At 34.0% G+C, this 20215-nt stretch overlaps 1 protein-coding gene across 2 annotated transcripts in view; it reads left to right on the forward strand.

Annotated features, from left to right (window-relative positions):
- The first annotated feature begins 1754 nt into the window (after nt 1-1754).
- LOC105061348 (glutathione gamma-glutamylcysteinyltransferase 1) overlaps nt 1755-20215 on the forward strand; it is a 40508-nt gene continuing 22047 nt past the window's right edge. For both annotated transcript variants that reach the window (XM_073248764.1, XM_010945363.4), the window contains exons 1-5: nt 1755-1921; nt 2062-2206; nt 2711-2867; nt 3670-3908; nt 11027-11190. In XM_073248764.1, the coding sequence (XP_073104865.1) occupies nt 1764-1921; nt 2062-2206; nt 2711-2867; nt 3670-3908; nt 11027-11190 (863 nt within the window). In that variant the 5' untranslated portion in view covers nt 1755-1763. The remainder of the gene's footprint in view (nt 1922-2061; nt 2207-2710; nt 2868-3669; nt 3909-11026; nt 11191-20215) is intronic.

Genomic DNA, 20215 nt, shown 5'->3' on the forward strand with positions numbered 1-20215 from the left:
CGTGGAAAAGAAGAGGAAGAATGTCTTCCTCATGGAGAAAAGAAAAGGAAGAAGAGTCTTCCTTATGTGCATGAGAAATTGAGAGGAAGAGTTCCTCCATGAAGGTGTGGAAATCAAGAGAAAGAGTTCTCTTGTATATGGAAGAAAAAAAGGAAAGTTCTTTTCTAGATCTCTAGTGTAGAGATCTTCATCCTCTTTTTCTTCTTCTTCTCTAAGAGGATCTTGAAAGAAAAGAAGAATCTTCGTCAACCGTCAAGATGCGATCTCTGCAAGGGAGCTAGCATTCCAGTGAGATCAAGAAACTTCTGATCAGATCGAGGCCTCGTATGGATTTTTTTAGAGGCCGGACGCTTATGCGACTTCAAGGAACCTTCCAAAAACATCCACGATCATCGGTTCGCAATGTACATCGATCCACATGAAGGTATGAAGATATGATCTTCTCTATTTTATTTTATTTGATTTCTGTATCTGAATCCTATCTCACATATATAGATCCTGTTGCATAATTTTAAGATTTGATCTTATACATGCTTAGATTAAATTAGATTTAATCTAAATTTTTAATTTTTATTATGTAAATATTTTAAAAATTTTTACATGCATAAAATCATGAAATCCAAATAGTGGTATCAAAATCACATCATATGCATGAGATTAGGATTTAGATCTAAAATCTGTAGAAAAAATTTTTAGATCTGAAAATTTTTGATATCATTCTGATATAAGATTGATTTGGCATAACTTGTTATGCTATATGATTGTCCTAAAATGATATTAAAATTTTTTGATTAAAATAAAATTTTAGATCTAATTTTTTTTTATATATATGATATATGTTTTATTGTTTAGATCTGAAAATAGTTTCAAGATATCTTTTGATTCGTATATATGATATATGGAAGCATGTTTAGGTCTGAAATTAGTTATTATGATCTAAATTTTATTCATATATGTGATATATGATTGAATGTATGATTTGAAAATTATTTTGAGATCCAAAACATACTTTCATACAAAGAATTTAGATATGAAAATTTAGATTTAAGATCTAAAATTTATGTTTGTATATGAAGGATTGGTCATAGATAGATCAAATTAGGTCATGTAATTGGATTACACTTGGGGTTTTTGATTTGATCATAATGGGCTTAAATCGTTTTAGCGATTGATCAAACTGAGTCAAATATTGATTAAAGTTAAGTCAATGAGCTTAAGATCATATAATCGTTGTTGATCGAATTGATTGATACCTATATGTAGAGTCGATTAACCTAAAAATCTAATTCGACTCTGTGGCTCGAGTTTAATTCGCTTAAGCTAATCTATTCGGACCAATTGACCAATTGGTATCTAAGGCAAGTAATTGAAAAGTGGTTCTTTAATTAGTTCCGTTCGCTGATCTGACCAATTTATTGGTATCTAAAAAAAATAACGGGAGGATCCCATCAATCTCCATTTATCTAGTCAATTTGGAAGATTGAGTCTCAAATATAGTTGCTATCCAGAATCTTCACTTCTTTCCTTTGTTATCCAGAATCCTCTTGAGCATCGAAAGATTCTCGTCGGAGCCATCTTCAGTCAGAGATTTTTGTAGGTCCTGTCGTCGTTGTTTAATTTTAGTCAATCTGACATCGAGATGAAATTCTACAATATTTATATAAAAATAATGTTTTTATAAAAATTTAAAAAATTTAAATTTTAAGTAGATCCGAAGAAAATAATAGAAAAACAAAGAGGAAATGACTTCATCCTCAGGATCCATGGACGCGTACATCAACCTGTTCTTTTCCTCGAACCGAGCCGCCACATTTGACAGACGCAAAAGAGGCGCGGTTTCCGTCAAAAGCAAAAAAGGGCAAAGGTGGGGCGGTAGCGCATCATCGCATTCGACCAGCAAGAAGACTTCGAAGTTTTTTGGGTATATGTCTGAGGACATTTCGAAGTTTATAGGCACTTTAGATCTCTATATTATCTCGCCCCCTTTTAGAGGCTGGAATTCGCTGCTTTCGGGTTTTTTTGTTTTTTCTTTGAAAAGTTCGCTGCGTCCGTTAATTACAGAAAACGTAGCACTGCTAAGGTGATTTGGTGGTACTCCAAAAGCCACAAACGGATACGGAGGGTGAGAGAGATGGCGGTGGCTGGAGTCTACCGGCGAGCCCTCCCCTCTCCTCCGGCGATCGAGTTCCCATCCCCCGGTGGGAAGGTGATAACATCCGCCGCCTCCAATCTTTTCTTTTATCTCTGTTATTTTCTTTCCGTCAGTCTCTGTTCTATTTCTTGTAACAAAAATAAATAGAGAATTCTAGAGTTTCTGGATGGGCCATTCTAGGAATTGAAGGCAATGTTGTCCATCAATCAGTTGGATTTCGTTGGAAGCGCATGGAACAAAAGAAGAATGGACCTGTTGTTTAATTAATGATGCGTGAAAGTTAGGAATTATATGCTGTAGCCTTTGTTAGCATTTGGTACTTGTTCAACGATGATAACTCGTTGTCGTGTATCATAGAATGATATTAACATATTGCTTCTTGTTACTCCCGGCATGCATTTTTTTTGTTTCACATTTTCAGATTTAAGTTGGATCTTGAATTAATATAAAACTTTTGAGGCCATTCTTCTTACTGAAAGCTTCTTTATAGAACTGTTTTTCACTCACTCACACACACACACACACTCTCTCTCTAAATCTCACGATCAAATTTTACAGCAACTCTTTGCAGAGGCGCTTCAAAGTGGAAATGTGGCTGGATTCTTCAAGCTAATTTCATACTTCCAAACACAATCTGAGCCTGCATATTGTGGATTAGCCAGTCTCTCTATGGTCTTGAATGCCCTTGCAATTGATCCAGGAAGGAAGTGGAAAGGTAGCACCAAGTTTCTGCAACCCTTCAATTACAAAAAAAAAAAAAAAAGGGGAAATTCCACCATGCAATTTAGTTTGCTGTAAGTTTGGACAGAGCTTGTTTCTCTTCTTTCTAGGTTTTGATGAACTTACGACTGATGGTATATAATCTAGTTTGACCTTGAACAGGAATAGGATTAGATGCTGATTTCAAAGTGCAAAGAAGAGCATTTGAGGACAAGGATGTTTAATTGGTCACAATGAAGTAGAGAAAACTAAAAGTGTGACTTGCTTTTGTTTATCTTAAATTTGTCATTACAAAGAATGAAGAGGTAAATGGCATAGCTAATAAAATTAAGCAACTTAAATGAAGTGAAGAGGTTTGGGTGTTCTGTGATGAATACATGCCTCTGCGGCTTTTGGGAGCATCAAGTTAAAATTGGCATGGCAATAAAGTCTGAAATGTTGCGTGGACTAAATTTTTCATGATATAGTGGGCCTTGGCAAACAAGATGAATGTGGCAAATATTAATAAGATATATTTTGTGGGGCAACTAGGAAAGAGTAAGCAAGCTATGAGCTTTTACTAGTATAAGAGTTTCTCTTATCAAGAGACAATTGTAAGAGTTGCACAGGTTGTAGAAAAGAAGATGCCAACTGAAAAATATCCGTGTTCCATCAGTTATTGACTTCATATCCTTTTTCTCTTTGGATTATATTATGAAATAAAAGAAATTATGTGCTTCAAGAATTCTGTTTCTTTTAAGTTTCTTGATTTTGCAATAGTACTAAACAAGGTTACCTTTGTTGTTTATGTTTTTCAGGCCCTTGGAGATGGTTTGACGAATCCATGTTGGATTGTTGTGAACCTTTGGAGAAAATCAAAGCTGAAGGCACCACATTTGGAAAAGTTATTTGCTTGGCCCAGTGTGCTGGAGCTAAAGTTGAAGCTTTTCGTACAAATCAAAGCACCATCAATGACTTTCGCAACCATGTCATAAAATGTACTAACTCTGAAGACTGTCATCTAATCACGTCCTATCATAGGAAAATTCTCAAGCAGGTTTCTCTTTGATTCTTCTAATATATCTTTTCTTTAATGGTGGCAATATTGATTCAATCATCCTTTTTCTTTGATCAGTTGGACTACGAATACAATTTTGGTCTACATTTGTGGTTTTTATGCTTAAATTTTCTAGATGCAATATTAAACTTCTGTGGATTGTTTATAATTCATATACTGCACAATGATACATCTCTTTAACAGGGTCAACTGGCAGTAGGTTTTCAACTCATTAGCTAAAGAACATGGTGATATTTGTACCATGATTCTGGTTGGCAGATGGTTGGTTTCACATTCAATGTAACCATGCTCAGATGACAGTGTCTGCTGATGTGTACTATGAAACAAGTGTTATTTCAACTATATTATTCAATAAAGATCGAAGACAATTATTATGTCAATTAGTATTCGAATTGATCTTTTATCTTGCTTATTAATAATTATGCTTGACTGAAATACTGGTGCTTTTGCCGTTGTTCTTGATTCTAGCTTTCACTGTAATCTTTAGATTTATATACCAGTTGAATATTTTTGGTTATGTGAAGTCCCGCTTGATCATTGGTAATCATTTTCTGGTTTCTCTGCCAACATGACTGTCGATTGCTCTAGTAGTTTAAGGTTTCAGCTTTGTTGGACGAAGGCCATGTGAGATTCTTTTTTCTTGGTTTCGTTCCTGTAAAGGTAGAACTTACCTTTTTTTCTACCTTGAGAAAGACAGTGAACTCAAAAATTTAATTGACTACATAATTTATGGTTGAAACCAACTTTCTGAACTAGTAGTTACCCAATTTAGTTACTGGTTTGGTTATGCAAGAGTCAAGGGAAAGCAATTTTTTTCTTGCTTCAGCTTTCCCTAGCAAGATCATTTGCATTGCCATGATATCCAAGTGGGGATTCTTTTATTTGAATGGCTTTGCTCTTTGCCTAATGGTGTATCCTTGAACAACATCAGACTATTTGAATGATGCTAGAACAGCAATTTGTTTGAATTGATTCTTGAGGGGAAGTGAAGCACGTGCGTCCTTTATATTCCACACAGGCATGGATGTACACATACATATACATCCCATACACGTCATATAAGAATGCGACCAACTATACAAGAAGAGTATGAATGATTTAATACACCAATCCCCAGTTCATGCATAAATTGTGATGGATGATGTACAGCAAAGTTTGCTGTCTTGGCATCAAATCCCATATCATAGCTTCCTGTTACCATGTTGGTACACTTGCCATGAAGGCTGGTTCGGTGTATTGAGTCCTCCATGCTGTACACCAGTTTGGTATTGGTACATTGTAGTATGGTTGGTGCAACTAGTATCAAATCTGTGGGGCAAACCATGATGTACAAAATGTCTCAATGAGGAATAAGAAGTACTAATTGATTTATGATTTTGTGAAGAAGAAGTTTGACAAAATTGGTTGTAGAAGAAATAGGGGAAGAATCTCAAGTTGTAGTAGTAGGTCATGAAGCACTGGTCCATTGCAATGTACTTGTTACACTTGTGATTAACCAAGTTGCTAGCTACTAAGAAAACACTCTCATTGTCATTACTGTGAAAAAGGGTTAAGAGCATCAGAAATATGCTCATATTAACAAAACAATGCTAGGCCAAATGACCTTCGCTTCCATGTAAAACAGGGATTTACGTGCAGAATGCAGTTGTCTTGCTGGCCTGCCACTGGCATGCTGTGCTAGTGCTTTCTATGCATTGGCATTCATGCACACTACTGGTTTTCCCCAGCTTGAGCTTGCTAGGGGGTTGGTGTCACTTGCCATGCAACTGTGCCATATGCTGGACCAGCATAATGGCATGGGCTATAATGACAGTCCTTGTGCATATGCTACTATGTCAGTCCTGTTAGTGAATGTTGCGATGAGAAATATCTGATGTACAGTTCTTATTATAAAGTCAATAATATCTGTTAGGAGTAGAGGCTTATAATCATTTAGTTTAAGCCTCAAGAAGAACAATGATGGGTGCATAAGCTGCTGTTTTTTCAGTCAATTGAGCGTGAGAAGCGATTCTTAAGGGGCATTTGGTATGGGATAATGACCCCAAAATCAAAAGTGATGTGGGGAGGTGATGAAATTACCATGTTTGGTTGCACCCCGGTGATTCATGGCAGTGATCCCAAATCACTCCTGCTCCTAAAATCATTGCCCAGCCCAATGATCTTGAGTCCACCCTTGAGGATGGGTTTCTAAGATCACCACAGGGCCTTAGTGTGAAATTTGGAGACAAAATATCTCTATCCAGCGAGAAAATTAGTATATCAACATCTCATTAATATATTATATCAATATTCTATATTATTATCATATTGATATAACATATATAGTATTCATGATATATTTCATTATAGTATATTATTAATCATGTTATCATCATATTATTATTCAATTATATTTTTATAATTATAATAGAAATATATTATTGTACTTTATATTTATATTATGAAATTATTTAATATATTACTTCTATTTCCCTTATTTTCCTAATCAAAATAAATATTGTATTAAATTAATATATAATGCATGTGTAAATGAAAATATTAATTCTATAATAACAATTAATATAATTTTATAGGATTGATAATTTGTTGTCAAAATTGTAACTGATTCCAAACAATTCTACATATAAATTGTACAGACCCACTGCTTGCCATTCATGTTTGTTTTCCTATGATTTAGTTGAGAATTCTATTTAGTAGTTGCAAAATATATGGAATATATTAGACATAGTTTTGGTATTATATGGTTAATGATCTTGGATTACTATGGCATACCAAACAGGCTAAAAGTGACTAATCGGGATTGAATATAGCATACCACATGTGGTGATCTTAGATCATCAAGGATCAAAATACCCCGAGATGAGGATCACTATTGATCTAAGATGACTGTAGTGATCCCATTTGGGCCACCAAATGCTACCAAAGTGTTTTATACTTAGAAGACAGATATCTTGAGAATTGTAGCCTAATAAAGAAGGTCAAGATAAGTTATGTCAAAGTAATTTTGAGGATATGCCTTGACAGATTGAATGGGAAGAGAAACATTTTGAGTAATTATGATGGTGTATGTACCAAACAGAATGACCAGGCTTAATGAAAAAGAGTGAACAAACATATTATGGTCATGTTTACATAAAGACAGCTTTGATGGCTGCCTAAATGAATTTCACAAGCAATACTTGATATTCGTATTTGAGATCATATATAAACCGATGAAGATGACAAACATGCTGCGGAATATATGGAAGGGCAGATGATATGGCAGATAAACATATTAGTCTTCATGAAGGTCATTATAAAAAACTGTTTTTCATGTCTACCTTTTAGGTTGCCCAAAAATGGATAGGTGCAATTTCAATCAAACAGTCATATAGCGGTCATCTCAACAAAATTGGTAAAGGTTTATTTGTAATTATGCCTCCTGATTTAAGCTATGAGCCACAAATAAGCTTTGTATTGCTTGATCAAATCATCAAATTGAGTTTTGATTCCCAGATTTTGCTAGATACAGAATCTTTCCTGTGGCTTGATGGAGATGGTACCTTATCCAGATCTGCTGGAAAGACGAGCCATAAACTCCTTAACCATAGCCTTCCGCTATGAAGGAATTACATCAGCCTCTTAAAAAATATGCAGCTCATGATGACTTTTAAATATTTACCAAAAGACATTTGAAACTGGATGAAAAGATATCAGCACCAAAGCAGGCATGGCACAGTATAATATCACTCTTAAGTAAGATCTGGCACATGATGAATACATCTTCATCCTAGGTGCACTTTAAGTACTAGTTATAATGCATGTGCAAATGCATGTTTCTGCTAAAGGTTTTATATTTAGGATAAATTTGAACAAGATTTTAAGCATGGATGAAGCATTAATATACAATCCTCATGGAGCTGTTTAAGATTTCTTTGCTATAATACATTCTTAGTCTGGTTGAGCTTTTAAGGCCCTGTTTGGCTAAGTTTTTAGAGTGCCAGAAAGCATTTTGGGTGATACAGTAATATTTGGTAAAAAGTCGAGAAGCCGTTTTGGTTTTGCCAGAAAGCTGAAAAGGTCTACTTGGGGAAAGCTGTATTTTGAAACTTTCCCCAAAAGTACTTTCTGGCTAACGTCGGTAAGCTGTTTTGATTTAAACAAATATTTTTTAATGACAGAAATATCTACCAACAAATCTCATAATTATATAATATTAGATTATTTACTATAAATATAGTATAATAATAAATTAATATTATGATATATTATTAATATATAATATAATCTATTATTATATTAATAAAATATAATTTTATATAATAATATTTATTAATAATATAATATTATTATATTATAATAATATAATATGATCTGTTATATTATAATTTATTATTAGATTAGATTATAATCCATTATATTATATTACATTATATATTACATCATAACTATAATAATATTATATTATAGTATATATTATATTATATTACATTATATGATAATAATATTATACAATAAAATAATATTTTAAAATGTAATAATATTTATGTTATAGACATATAATATAATCTATTATAATATTATTATATTATAATAATACAATATAACATAATAATATTTTAATAATAATTATATTATATTATATTATTATATTATAATTTATTATTAGATTACATTATAATCCATTATATTATATTACATTATATATTAAATCATAATTATAATAATATTATATTATAGTATGTATTATATTATATTACATTATATGATAATAATATTATACAATAAAATAATATTTTAAAATGTAATAATATTTATGTTACAGACATATAATATAATCTATTATATTATTATTATATTATAATAATACAATATAACATAATAATATTTTAATAATAATATAATATAATATAGTAATATATTATAATAATATATTATAATATATTATATTATAATCTACTATTACATTAGATTATAAATAATATATTATATTACATTATAAATTATATTATAATTATAATAGTATAATATTATATTATAATATTATGTTATATTATATGATAATAATATTATATAATATAATAATATTTTAATATATTATATTATATTATATTATTCTCTGCTATATAATACTATGCAATATCTTTTATTATCATTTTATCATATCAAAAGTATTTTTTTTATTTTAGTTACCAAACATACGTTAAAGTTCCAAAGTACTTTATCAATATGGTTACTAAACAGCAAATAGCTTTTTGTAAAAGCTCTACTTTCAAAAGCTTCAAAAGCTCTACTGCCAACAGCAATCCCAAACAGGGTCTAACTTTAACTATAACCAACAAATCATTATGAATTTGGATTTTGGAAGATGTGAGACTCTTATTATTTATAGAATGGAAATCTCAACTTAAAGATTGTTTCCTCCTTATACTCATTCTCATAAGTCCAACAACCTTAGAATCTCTTTTTCTAGAGTTTAACATGGTTTAAGTTTTCAAGGAGAAATCTAACTATAGTTTATTGACAAATTGAGAAATCTAGCCAATTTTATGCAGCGTGAGAATTAGGACTATGGTTATATAAACATAAAAAATATGATAATACAAAAAATATGCACCATATTGCTATTTAGTGAAATATAACAAATTTAAAGTAGGTTTTAAATTCTTTTGGCTAGGGAGTGTTATCATGTTACAATACATATCATGTGTTGGTTACGACAATTACATATACCATAATGTACATCCATTAAACCATCCCATCTAACTACATAATCATCTCAAGCATCAAACTTTTCACAAAACAAAAAAAACCTCGAAGTTAATCCTGCTGTTCAATTTGCTGCATATGGTGGCCCTTCGTGGGCTTGGATGTTTGGTATTAATGAGCTTGTCTCAGCCAGCTACTCAGTCCATGGAGGCAGAGATGGTGTAAAGTCCTGTTTGATGTACCTTTGTGGCTTATATGATTATTTATCTTATGAAAGAAAAATCTATTTCTCAGTTCTTTGCAATCTCAATAAATTATTAAGTTGAATGGGAAATAGGTAATAGTTAGGATTTCGATTTAGGATTTTGACACATGACTCATTCCATGATCCTTTCGGTGGACCATGGATGAATGTTGAAATAAAAAGCTGAATCCATCTTGTTTTATTTTCCTGCTCCCTGGATTGATATGCTTGCATGCCATTGTTATTTCTATGCCATCTTACTCTATGTGCATTTATTTTCCCTCAGAACATATGCATGAGAGATGCTTCTGTTAATTGATCTGAATGGGACTGTATTTAAATGGGACAAAGTTACGGTTTGTTGATCCTTCAACGAGGATCCCTGTGGCTTAATTGGTTGGATGGTGTTGATATGCTGACTGATATCAATCCTTCCCAATATGGTTAACCAAGGCTGAAAGGAAGTCATCCATTGTGACTTTTAATTGTTGGACATTCCATATAATCAAGACTTTTAATCCATGCACATTGTGGGGTTAAAACATATAAGGGCATTGTGGGAGAGGGATATTTTGAGAATAGGAAAGTTTTCACATGAGACATTGGCACATTTATATATATGTTTTTTTTGGGAAAATAGGATAGTTGAATTGGAACTTGTGTAGGATTTCTGTACGTAAAAGTATGAAGCATATTGTAAAAATATAATGTAAAACCTAAAAGCCAATTTTAAAATATCATATCTAGTAAATGAAATGGTAATATGTAGTCATACCCTCATAAAATCGAATCTATAACAGAACACTATGAGCATATCTTAGGGTCAATATCTTTTTAGTTCTAATAAAATAAGTGTAACTTTGAATTTCAAAGCTTGTTTTTTACATATTTTGTGCTTTTTTCACATGTCAGTTATCTGTCGTAGTGTTCTCATAAAATGTTTGTGCACTTAGTTTCCATGCATATGCCATGATTTATGTTACTGCTTTGGCTCCAAAAATAAACATGGGGTGGCTGTAACAATTATGTGTTTAGACACACTTAGAGTGCATTTCTACCGGTGATTCTTAATATTAAGAAACTTCTACTTCTTTTTTCTTTTTTTTTTTGCAAATTTTGCAATTTCCTGGGATAACTAGGTGATTGTAGTTTCATTCGGTCTCAGACAGGAAGTGGTCATTTTTCACCAATTGGTGCTTATCATGCTGGAAGTGATATGGTACTCATTTTGGATGTGGCTCGTTTCAAATATCCTCCTCATTGGGTTCCACTTTCACTTCTTTGGCAAGCTATGGATACGATTGATGAAGTTACTGGATATCGTAGGGGGTATGATTTCTTATGTGCTTCTAGTTATAGAGACAAAATTTCATCTTTTATATCATGAAGTTCAATGGTCTGCTAGTGCCATCTCAAAGTAGGGAAATCGCTTTCATTTGGTGGTAGTGTGGCAGTATCTGTTATTCTTTCATTTGGCACAAAAATTACTTTTAAATTTACCTAAAACTGTCCATGTAAACATACAGATCAGGCATGTTACAGATTTGATTCTAAAATATCAAATACACCTGAATCTATGATTAACTCTTCTTACAGTAATGCAAAACCATGCAATTTTGCATCGTAGTCTTTACCTGCATATGTGAGGAATAAAACTATTTATCTGCACATATTGGTTGGAGGATATAATTATATGAGCCATAGTTATGATAACTTCTTAAGCAATCATCTGTATTACTTATGCCTGTCAGGTCGACTTTTTAATGATTTTGGTTTAACAATGTTCTGAATCTTGCTTGCATGTATAGTTGTTGGCCAGCTATGCAACCCAAGAGGGGGGGGTGAATTGGGTTTCTAAAAATTTTAAGCCCAACAGATTACTTATGAAGAACAAAACAAAGACTTTAATTCAATATTAATTACCTAAAGCAGGAATGCAAGAATATAATAAAGAAATAAAGTGAAGCGATAAAGCACACCACAAACACAAGGATTTATAGTGGTTCGGTGCTAACCTTGCACCTACATCCACTCCCCAAGATCCTACTTGGGAATTTCAATCCACTATCTTTTGTATTCAACCCGAATACAAAACGTCGGAAACTCCGACACTAGCTATCCCAAGCTAGATCACTTGTTTCCCGGGTACAAGTAAACCCAAAACACTCCGATTTCAGGTTCGGATCAACCTTTCCTTGTTTTGGAAATCCTCCAAAAACAAGAACAAAAACTCACAAAGAGTTAGAAAATTTTGAGCACAGATTAATACAATAACAGCTCCTTAAATGAGCGAATATAACAATAAAAGCTTTACTCAAATGAAGAACCCCTTTTTCGGATTTTCTCAAAGTGGATGAACGCTTGAATGCATGAAAAGAGGTTGATTGTTGGTTGAAGATCTCTTGAAAGCTTTGAACGATCTCTAGATCAAGGTTGAAACAATAGGCGTGAAGGATTCTCTCCTTGAAAGCTCTTGCTTTTCTCTTTCACACTCTCTCTGGTATATTGTGGATCCTCTCTCTTTTTCTTTTTGGATTTTTCGTTGATCTCAGGCTTTTTCGTGCAAATTTCGGATCCTCTCTTCTGTTCTTCTCTTTTGATCTGCCGATCGATCTTCTTCTTTTTCTCTCCAATTTGATCTGCTATTTAAACTGCAATTTTTTTCACCATTTCAAGCATTTTGTAGCATTAGAAGCAAGAGAAAACAATTTAGGTAGATAAAGAGCCGTTAGAGCAATTTTAGGAAGCATAAATGGCAATTAAAACGGGCAAAAAAATAGCCGTTGCTGACATTTCCCGTCGCAGGGGTCGACTCATGCATCAGGAGTCGACTCATGAGTCGACTTCTGTTGCACAGACCAGAAGGTCTGATTTCTGGATTTTTCGGCTCAAATCAGCAGAGGTCGACTCATGAGTCGACTCATGCCTTGTGGGTCGACTCATGAGTCGACTCACAGGTCGTGCCAAGTCAAAAATCCAGCGTGCCATGGAAATTTTTTGCGTGCCAATCAGCTCACAGTGCCATGAGTTGACTCATGAGTCGACTCATGCACTTCAAACCTTCATAACTTCAAAAATATAAGTCCAAACACAATGAAATTTTCACCAATAGTTTACAAATCATTTGTTCTACCAAATGGTACTATCAAATCAGGATTTTAGTGAAATTACGATTTTGCCCTTGAAGAGCATAAGGACTTTTTCATCTTAAAATTATTTGTATCCCTTCAATCTGCTTTGTAATCATCAAAATCAATCTAGGAGCAACAATCTCCCCCTTTTTGATGATGACAAAATATTTGAACAAAAATATTTATGTTAATGCATTAATTTCAAAAGAATCCATTATAGGTGTATATGCTTGAAAAGAGTATGATTCTTTTGGCATGTAATATAAATGCAAAAATAGTTTGTCCATTTTCTTAAAGATTTGAAAAGGGTATTAGATCATTTTGAGTTTAAGATATATCAGAGCAAGAGAAGATAAATAAATTTTGCAATGTATCAGAGCAAGAAAAATAATTTTTACAATGATATCAGAAAAGATTTTATAATGTATCAGAGCAAGAAAATTTTATAATATATCAGAGAAAATTTCACACTGTCAGAGAAAATTTCACACTGTATCAGAGCAAATGTTATAATATATCAGAGAAACTTTCACACTGTATCAGATCAAATTTTATCATGTATCAGAGCAAGTTAAAAGAAATTTTAGGGTGTATCATAGTAAATCAAATTTCTTAAGTTGTATCAAGGTAAATAAAATTTCAAAAGATGTATCAGAGCAAGTTTGAATTTTGAAATATATCAGAGCATATATAAAAAAAACTTATTTGCATTGTACTTATGATTTTGCTTTTGATGGATGGCTTTTTGTTTAAGTTCTGTCTGATACCAAAATTCGATACCAAATCTCTCAAAGTTTTGTTTAATTTCTCCAATATTTGTTTCCCAATATATATTTTTTTTTTAATCTTCCAATTTTTGTTTAATTTCTCAAGTTTGGTTTAATCTTTCAATTCTTGTTTTTGTTTAATTTCTCCAGTTTGGTTTAATCTTCCAATCTTTGTTTTTGTTTAATTTCTCCCCCTTTTTCTCATAATTTAGGGTTTTGCTTTTTTTGTTTAATTTCAATTTTTGTTTTTGTTTAATTTCTCCCCCTTTTTGACATCATCAAACATAGTTAACTCTTCCTTTTTCTGAAACATTCTTTAATTTCTTCCCCTTTAGAGTTTTTCACAGATGTTTGCTCCCCCTTAATATAGCAATTATCAACAGCAAACAACAACAAAGAGAAGACAATTTTTCCACAAGAAGAAAATATATAACCAAAATATGATCGATATCATTACAAAGAGGTAGAAATATAGGTAAAAGGTGATTCCATTAATATCATAATTGTTTCAATACATAGTTCTTACAAATAAAATTCAACCAGCTAATTGTCAATACATGGCCCCAAGGTATAGATCCTAAAACAAGACACTAACACCTAGGATCTAGTAAAGATCAAGATAAGTCAATGATCGGAGTCATCAGATATAGGGTGAGGAGATGATGGATCAGAAGTGCGTTCTCTACCCCGTCTGCCTCTGCCACGAGTAGGAGAACGAGATGAACTGGGTGGCTGAGAACGCTGAGATGCTAGGGACTGAACAGAAAGGGTGAGTCTAATAGAATCAAGTACGTTCAGTGCTCTGGAAACAGATTGAAGTAGAGCAGTGAACTGGGTGGTAGCATGCTCACTCGATCCTCGGATCTCTTTCCTCAGTAATTCATATCCACCTTCTAGAGCTCCTCTGAGCCTGCCAGCCTCTGCAGTGAGGTCTGTGACCTCAATAGTAGACTCCTGTAGCTGGGGATGGGCCAATGCAAGGACTTGCCCCTGCAAGTCAAGAACTCTGCCAGTAAGTCTTCAGACTGTGTCCTCAAGCTGCTGGATCCTGACGGACTGATCTGATATCATCTGAAACACAGTGGAGATGTGGGGAGTAATGGTCTGATCAGAAGAGGTAGCTCCAGGTGCAAAAGAAGTACTACCCCACTGGCTAGACAGCAAAGAAGCCACACGCTGTGATATACGCTCGATCTGATCGTCAGCCAGTCTGAACTCTGAATGAGGTGCTCTGCTCTCTGGCTGATACACTGGTGTGGGCATCCTAGTAAACTCAGAAGGACCAGCCTCAGTATCAGGAATGAACTGGGTATCTGATGATGCTGCCCTGAAGTCATGTACAGGAGAAGATGGACCTTCTTCTTCTACTCTGCCTTCAGTTCTGTCTTCAGCTCTTTCCTCAACTCTCTCCTCAGCTCTTTCTTCAGAGCCCTTGATCCAACCACCAACAGTCTTTGTAATTCCCATTCGGTGCAGGCTGTGTTGGTTGAAAGTGTCCACATGTGAGAGCTTGGTAGGTGTCTCCCCCTCACAGCTGACTCCAAACCTCCTAAATACTCTAGTAAGGGCCATACCATAAGGCAAGTGTGCCTTGGATCTATTCAAAGTTTCTCTCATGGCCTCTATCATAAGTGCAGGGAGGTTTAGGGGGGTCTGAGTGATGATATGAAACATGACACATACATCTCTGCCAGATAGTAGATCATGTCTACCACTCCTAGGAAAGAAGAGTTTTGTTACAATCTGATGCAGGACCCTCATCTCAATGGATAATATCTTTGCTTCCAATTTGTTTAAACTTCCTGAAAAAGCTCTTCCTAAGATAATTCTGATCCCTTCTTCTTTAATTGGGAGTTCCATATATGAGTATCCTTCACTAGGCAACTGAAGTAAATCTCCCAATATCCTAGAATCCAAGCATATGTCAATCCCCTTGACTGTTGAAGTCACTGACCCGTTTCCATAATGTAGGTTCTGGTAGAACTCTCTAACTAGATCAACATAGGTGACTTCCTTAAGGGAGCAGTAGAGTTCCCATCCTTGATTTTTGATCTTGGTAGCAAAAGTAAAGCCTTCTTTCTCAAAGAACCGAAAATCTATATTTTTTCCGGTTTCTACTTTTCTATCAGAAAGAGGATTTACACTGGGGCTTATGGAGGATTGAGAGGGACCTTGAGCAGGTACTGAAACTGGAGTGGGAGCAGTTGAAGACTGAGCATGCCTTTTCTTTCGGACAACTTCTTCAGGCTCACGGATTGATTTCCTTCTTTGGGGAAGCTTCATCTTTGGAGCCATATCCAATAAAGTAGCAGACAAGAAGACTTGAATTGAGAGGAGGATGGATCACAAGAGAGTAAAGAGGAATTTTAGTGGAGAAAAGAAGTGGATTTTGGAAGTTCGGTGAAGTGCTAGGGTACGTTCCAACCGCGCCAAGCAATGCGAGAAAGCGCGAGAAATCTCTTTTCCAAGGAGGTGATTTTTGGTGGAGAGTAGGAGGGAGAATTGCCTCGAGATAAATCCTTGGTTTTGGAGCAAAAAAGAGTTGGAAAGAACGGCTTTCGGAAGGAAGACGATGAGAAGATGAGTCGTCTCACAAACAGGGTTCCCGTTTTAAAAACAATGAGCCCGTGGGAAGTTTGTGGGATTTACAAGTTTGCCATTGAGTCGACTCATGGGGGTCGACTCATGAAGTTCAGAAATTCAGGAAAAATGCAAATAAATTCCAGAAAAATTCGAAATTTTGGGAGAAGGAATTTTGCTCAATGATAAGTTTTTTTGAGTGATAAATCTGAGCTTTTGGGACCAGGATGGATGTTGAAAATTGAGCTCTAATCAATTCTTTGAAAATTGAGAAATTTTAGGCAAATGGATCTAGAATTCCTAGATTTCTCCTAATTTCACAGAATCTATCCTCACTAAGGGCCTTTGTAAAGATATCGGCTAATTGATTTTCAGTGCAAACATATTCAAGAATTACATTTTTGTTTTGAACATGTTCTCTTATAAAATGATGTCTTATTTCAATATGTTTGGATCTTGAGTGTTGTATTGGATTTTTTAGATAGATTTATGGCACTTGTATTATCACATTTTATTGGTGTTTCATTAAGTTTGATTCCAAAATCTTCGAGTTGTTGCTTAATCCACAAGATTTGAGCACAACAACTTCCGGCTGCAATGTATTCGGCCTCAGCCGTAGACAGTGCCACCGAATTTTGTTTCTTGCTAAACCATGAGATTAGGTTAACTCCAAGAAATTGGCAAGTTCCACTTGTGCTTTTTCTATCTAATTTACATCCAGCAAAATCAGCATCTGAATATCCTAATAAATTAACTTGTGAGTCCTTAGAGTACCATAACCCTAGAGTTTGAGTACCATTTAAGTATCTAAGGATTCTTTTAACAGCATTCAAATGAGATTCTTTAGGATTAGATTGATATCTAGCACATAAGCAAACACTAAACATGATATCAGGCCTACTTGCAGTTAGATATAATAATGAGCCAATCATACCTCTATAGTATTTTAAGTCTATGCTTTTACCTTCATCATCCTTGTCAAGCTTACTTGAGGGACTCATTGGTGTGCCAATTGGTTTGCAGTTCTCCATTCCAAATCTTTTGAGTAGTTCCTTGGTGTACTTGCTTTGGGTGATGGAGATTCCCTCTTTTGATTGTTTGATTTGGAGTCCGAGGAAGAAGGTGAGTTCTCCCATCATGCTCATCTCGAACTCTCCTTGCATAAGCTTAGCAAAGTCTTGACAAAGGGATTCACTAGTAGACCCAAAAATTATGTCATCAACATAAATTTGTATAATTAGCATATCATTTTGGTTTCTTTTAATAAATAGGGTTGTATCTACATTGCCTCTTGAGAAACCATTATTTAGTAAAAATTTGCTTAGCCTTTCATACCATGCTCTAGGTGCTTGTTTTAGACCATATAAAGCTTTATTTAATCTAAAGACATGATTGGGAAAAGCATGATTTTCAAATCCAGGGGGTTGTTCTACATATACTTCTTCAAAAATATATCCATTTAAAAATGCACTTTTAACATCCATTTGAAATAGTTTGAATTTCATAAAGCAAGCATAAGCAAGTAGAAGTCTAATGGCTTCTAATCTAGCAACAGGTGCAAAGGTTTCATCAAAATCAATTCCTTCTTCTTGATTATATCCCTTAGCAACCAGTCTTGCTTTATTTCTAATTACATTTCCATGCTCATCGAATTTGTTTCTAAAGACCCATTTTGTGCCAATTATTGAATAATCTTTAGGTCTTGTTACTAAGGTCCAAACATTATTTCTTTCAAATTGATTAAGTTCTTCTTGCATAGCATTAATCCAGTTATGATCATTTTCAGCTTCTTCAAAAGTTTTAGGTTCAAGTTGAGATACAAATGCACAATGATTAAGTACATCTCTAAGTGAAGAACGGATTTTTACCCCATGCATAGGATCACCAATTATTAACTCCTTAGGGTGGTTGTGAACATACCTCCATTCTTTGGGTAGGTCATTTGTACCTTGAGGTTGTTCTTGAATTTCTTCACCTTTCTCATTTTGTTCGTCTTCTTGATCCTTGTCTTCTGGAGTTGCTGAATCTTTCAGAGTGATCTCCTTTATACCTTCTATTAGTGGATCTGCATCATCAACACCCTCATTCTTCCTTGAAGGAAGATCGTTAGATTCATCAAAGACAACATGTATGGACTCCTCAACTACTAAAGTTCTTTTGTTGAACACTCTAAATGTTTTACTAGTGGAGGAGTAACCTAGAAAGATTGCTTCATCTGATTTTGCATCAAATTTACCAAGTTTTTCTTTGCCATTATTTAATACAAAACATCGGCAACCAAAAACATGAAAATATGCAATATTTGGTTTTCTTCCTTTCCAAAGTTCATAGGGGGTTTTCTTTAAAAATTGTCTAATTAAAGCACGATTTAAAATGTAACATGCTGTGTTAATAGCTTCTGCCCAAAAATATCTTGGAAGGTTGCTTTCACAAAGCATGGTACGGGCCATTTCTTCTAAGGTTCTGTTTTTCCTTTCAACTACCCCATTCTGTTGGGGTGTCCTAGGAGCAGAGAAGTTATGGCCAATTCCATTTTCATCACAAAAATTTTCAAAGTCATGATTTTCAAATTCTGTTCCATGATCACTTCTAATATTTTGAATTGAAAACCCTTTTTCATTAGTGACTTTTCGATGAAATTTAGTGAAAATTTGAAAAGTTTCATTTTTGTGAGCTAAAAAGAAAACCCAAGTAAAACGAGAATAATCATCTATTATTACAAATCCATATCGTTTTCCTCCTAGACTAGTGGTTCTAGTTGGTCCAAATAAATCCATATGTAAGAGCTCTAAAGGTCTAGAAGTTGAAACAGTGTTTTTGGATTTAAATGATACTCTAGTTTGTTTACCTAATTGGCATGCATCACAAATTCTATCCTTTTCAAAATTCAGTTTTGGCAAACCGAGAACTAAATCCTTTTTAATTAATTTTGAGAGAGAATGCATGCTAATGTGTGCAAGTCTACGATGCCACAGCCAACTAGTCTCATTTATTTTAGCATTTAAGGAAACTAGGCATTGCATGTCTAATTTAGTTAAATCATTCAAGTCTACCATATAAACATTGCCATGCCTATGTCCTATAAATTTAATGCCATCGTTAATAGGACTCGTCACAATGCAAACAGATGATTCAAAACTTACTTTATACCCTTTATCACAGAATTGACTAATGCTAAGTAAGTTATGCTTTAAACCTTTAACTAATAAAACATTCTCAATGTATTTGGAGGGAGTGATACCAATATTACCTATCCCGATGATCTTTCCTTTGCCATTATCTCCAAAGGTGACCATCCCTCCATCCTTAGCATCAAGCATGATGAATTGTGATTCATCACCAGTCATGTGTCTCGAGCATCCGCTGTCAAGATACCATTTCCTGTTTCCTTCTTGGGATGCTAGACACACCTGCAAGCAAAGGTCAAGTTTCTGTCTTAGGTACCCAAGCTTTCTTGGGTCCTTTCAGGTTAGTCAGAATGGTTCCTTTTGGAACCCATATTTTCTTTGTGTTTGCATATTTGTTACTAAGACATGTGTATGATTTATGTCCTATTCTTCCACATTTAAAACAAGTAATATTTGTAGACTTGTTACTTGAATAATTTACATAAATATCCTTCAGAAATTTTTGTTTCTTCAGGGGTTTATAACCAAGTCCAGCCTTATCATATATAGCTTTCTGATTTTCAAGGATCATATTTAGTTTGTTTGAACTTAAGGTGAACTTATCTACTATAGATTTCAGCTTGTTCATTTCATCCTTTAAGTTTTGATTTTCTTGAATCAAGGTGAATTTTTCAATTGAAAGATTTTCAGCTTGTTTCACTAAGGACTGATTTTTCAATTTCAGTTCTTTGTTTTTCTTCCCTAGTTT

The sequence above is a fragment of the Elaeis guineensis genome, chromosome 14, assembly GCF_000442705.2.
Source record: "Elaeis guineensis isolate ETL-2024a chromosome 14, EG11, whole genome shotgun sequence".
NCBI lineage: Eukaryota > Viridiplantae > Streptophyta > Magnoliopsida > Arecales > Arecaceae > Elaeis > Elaeis guineensis.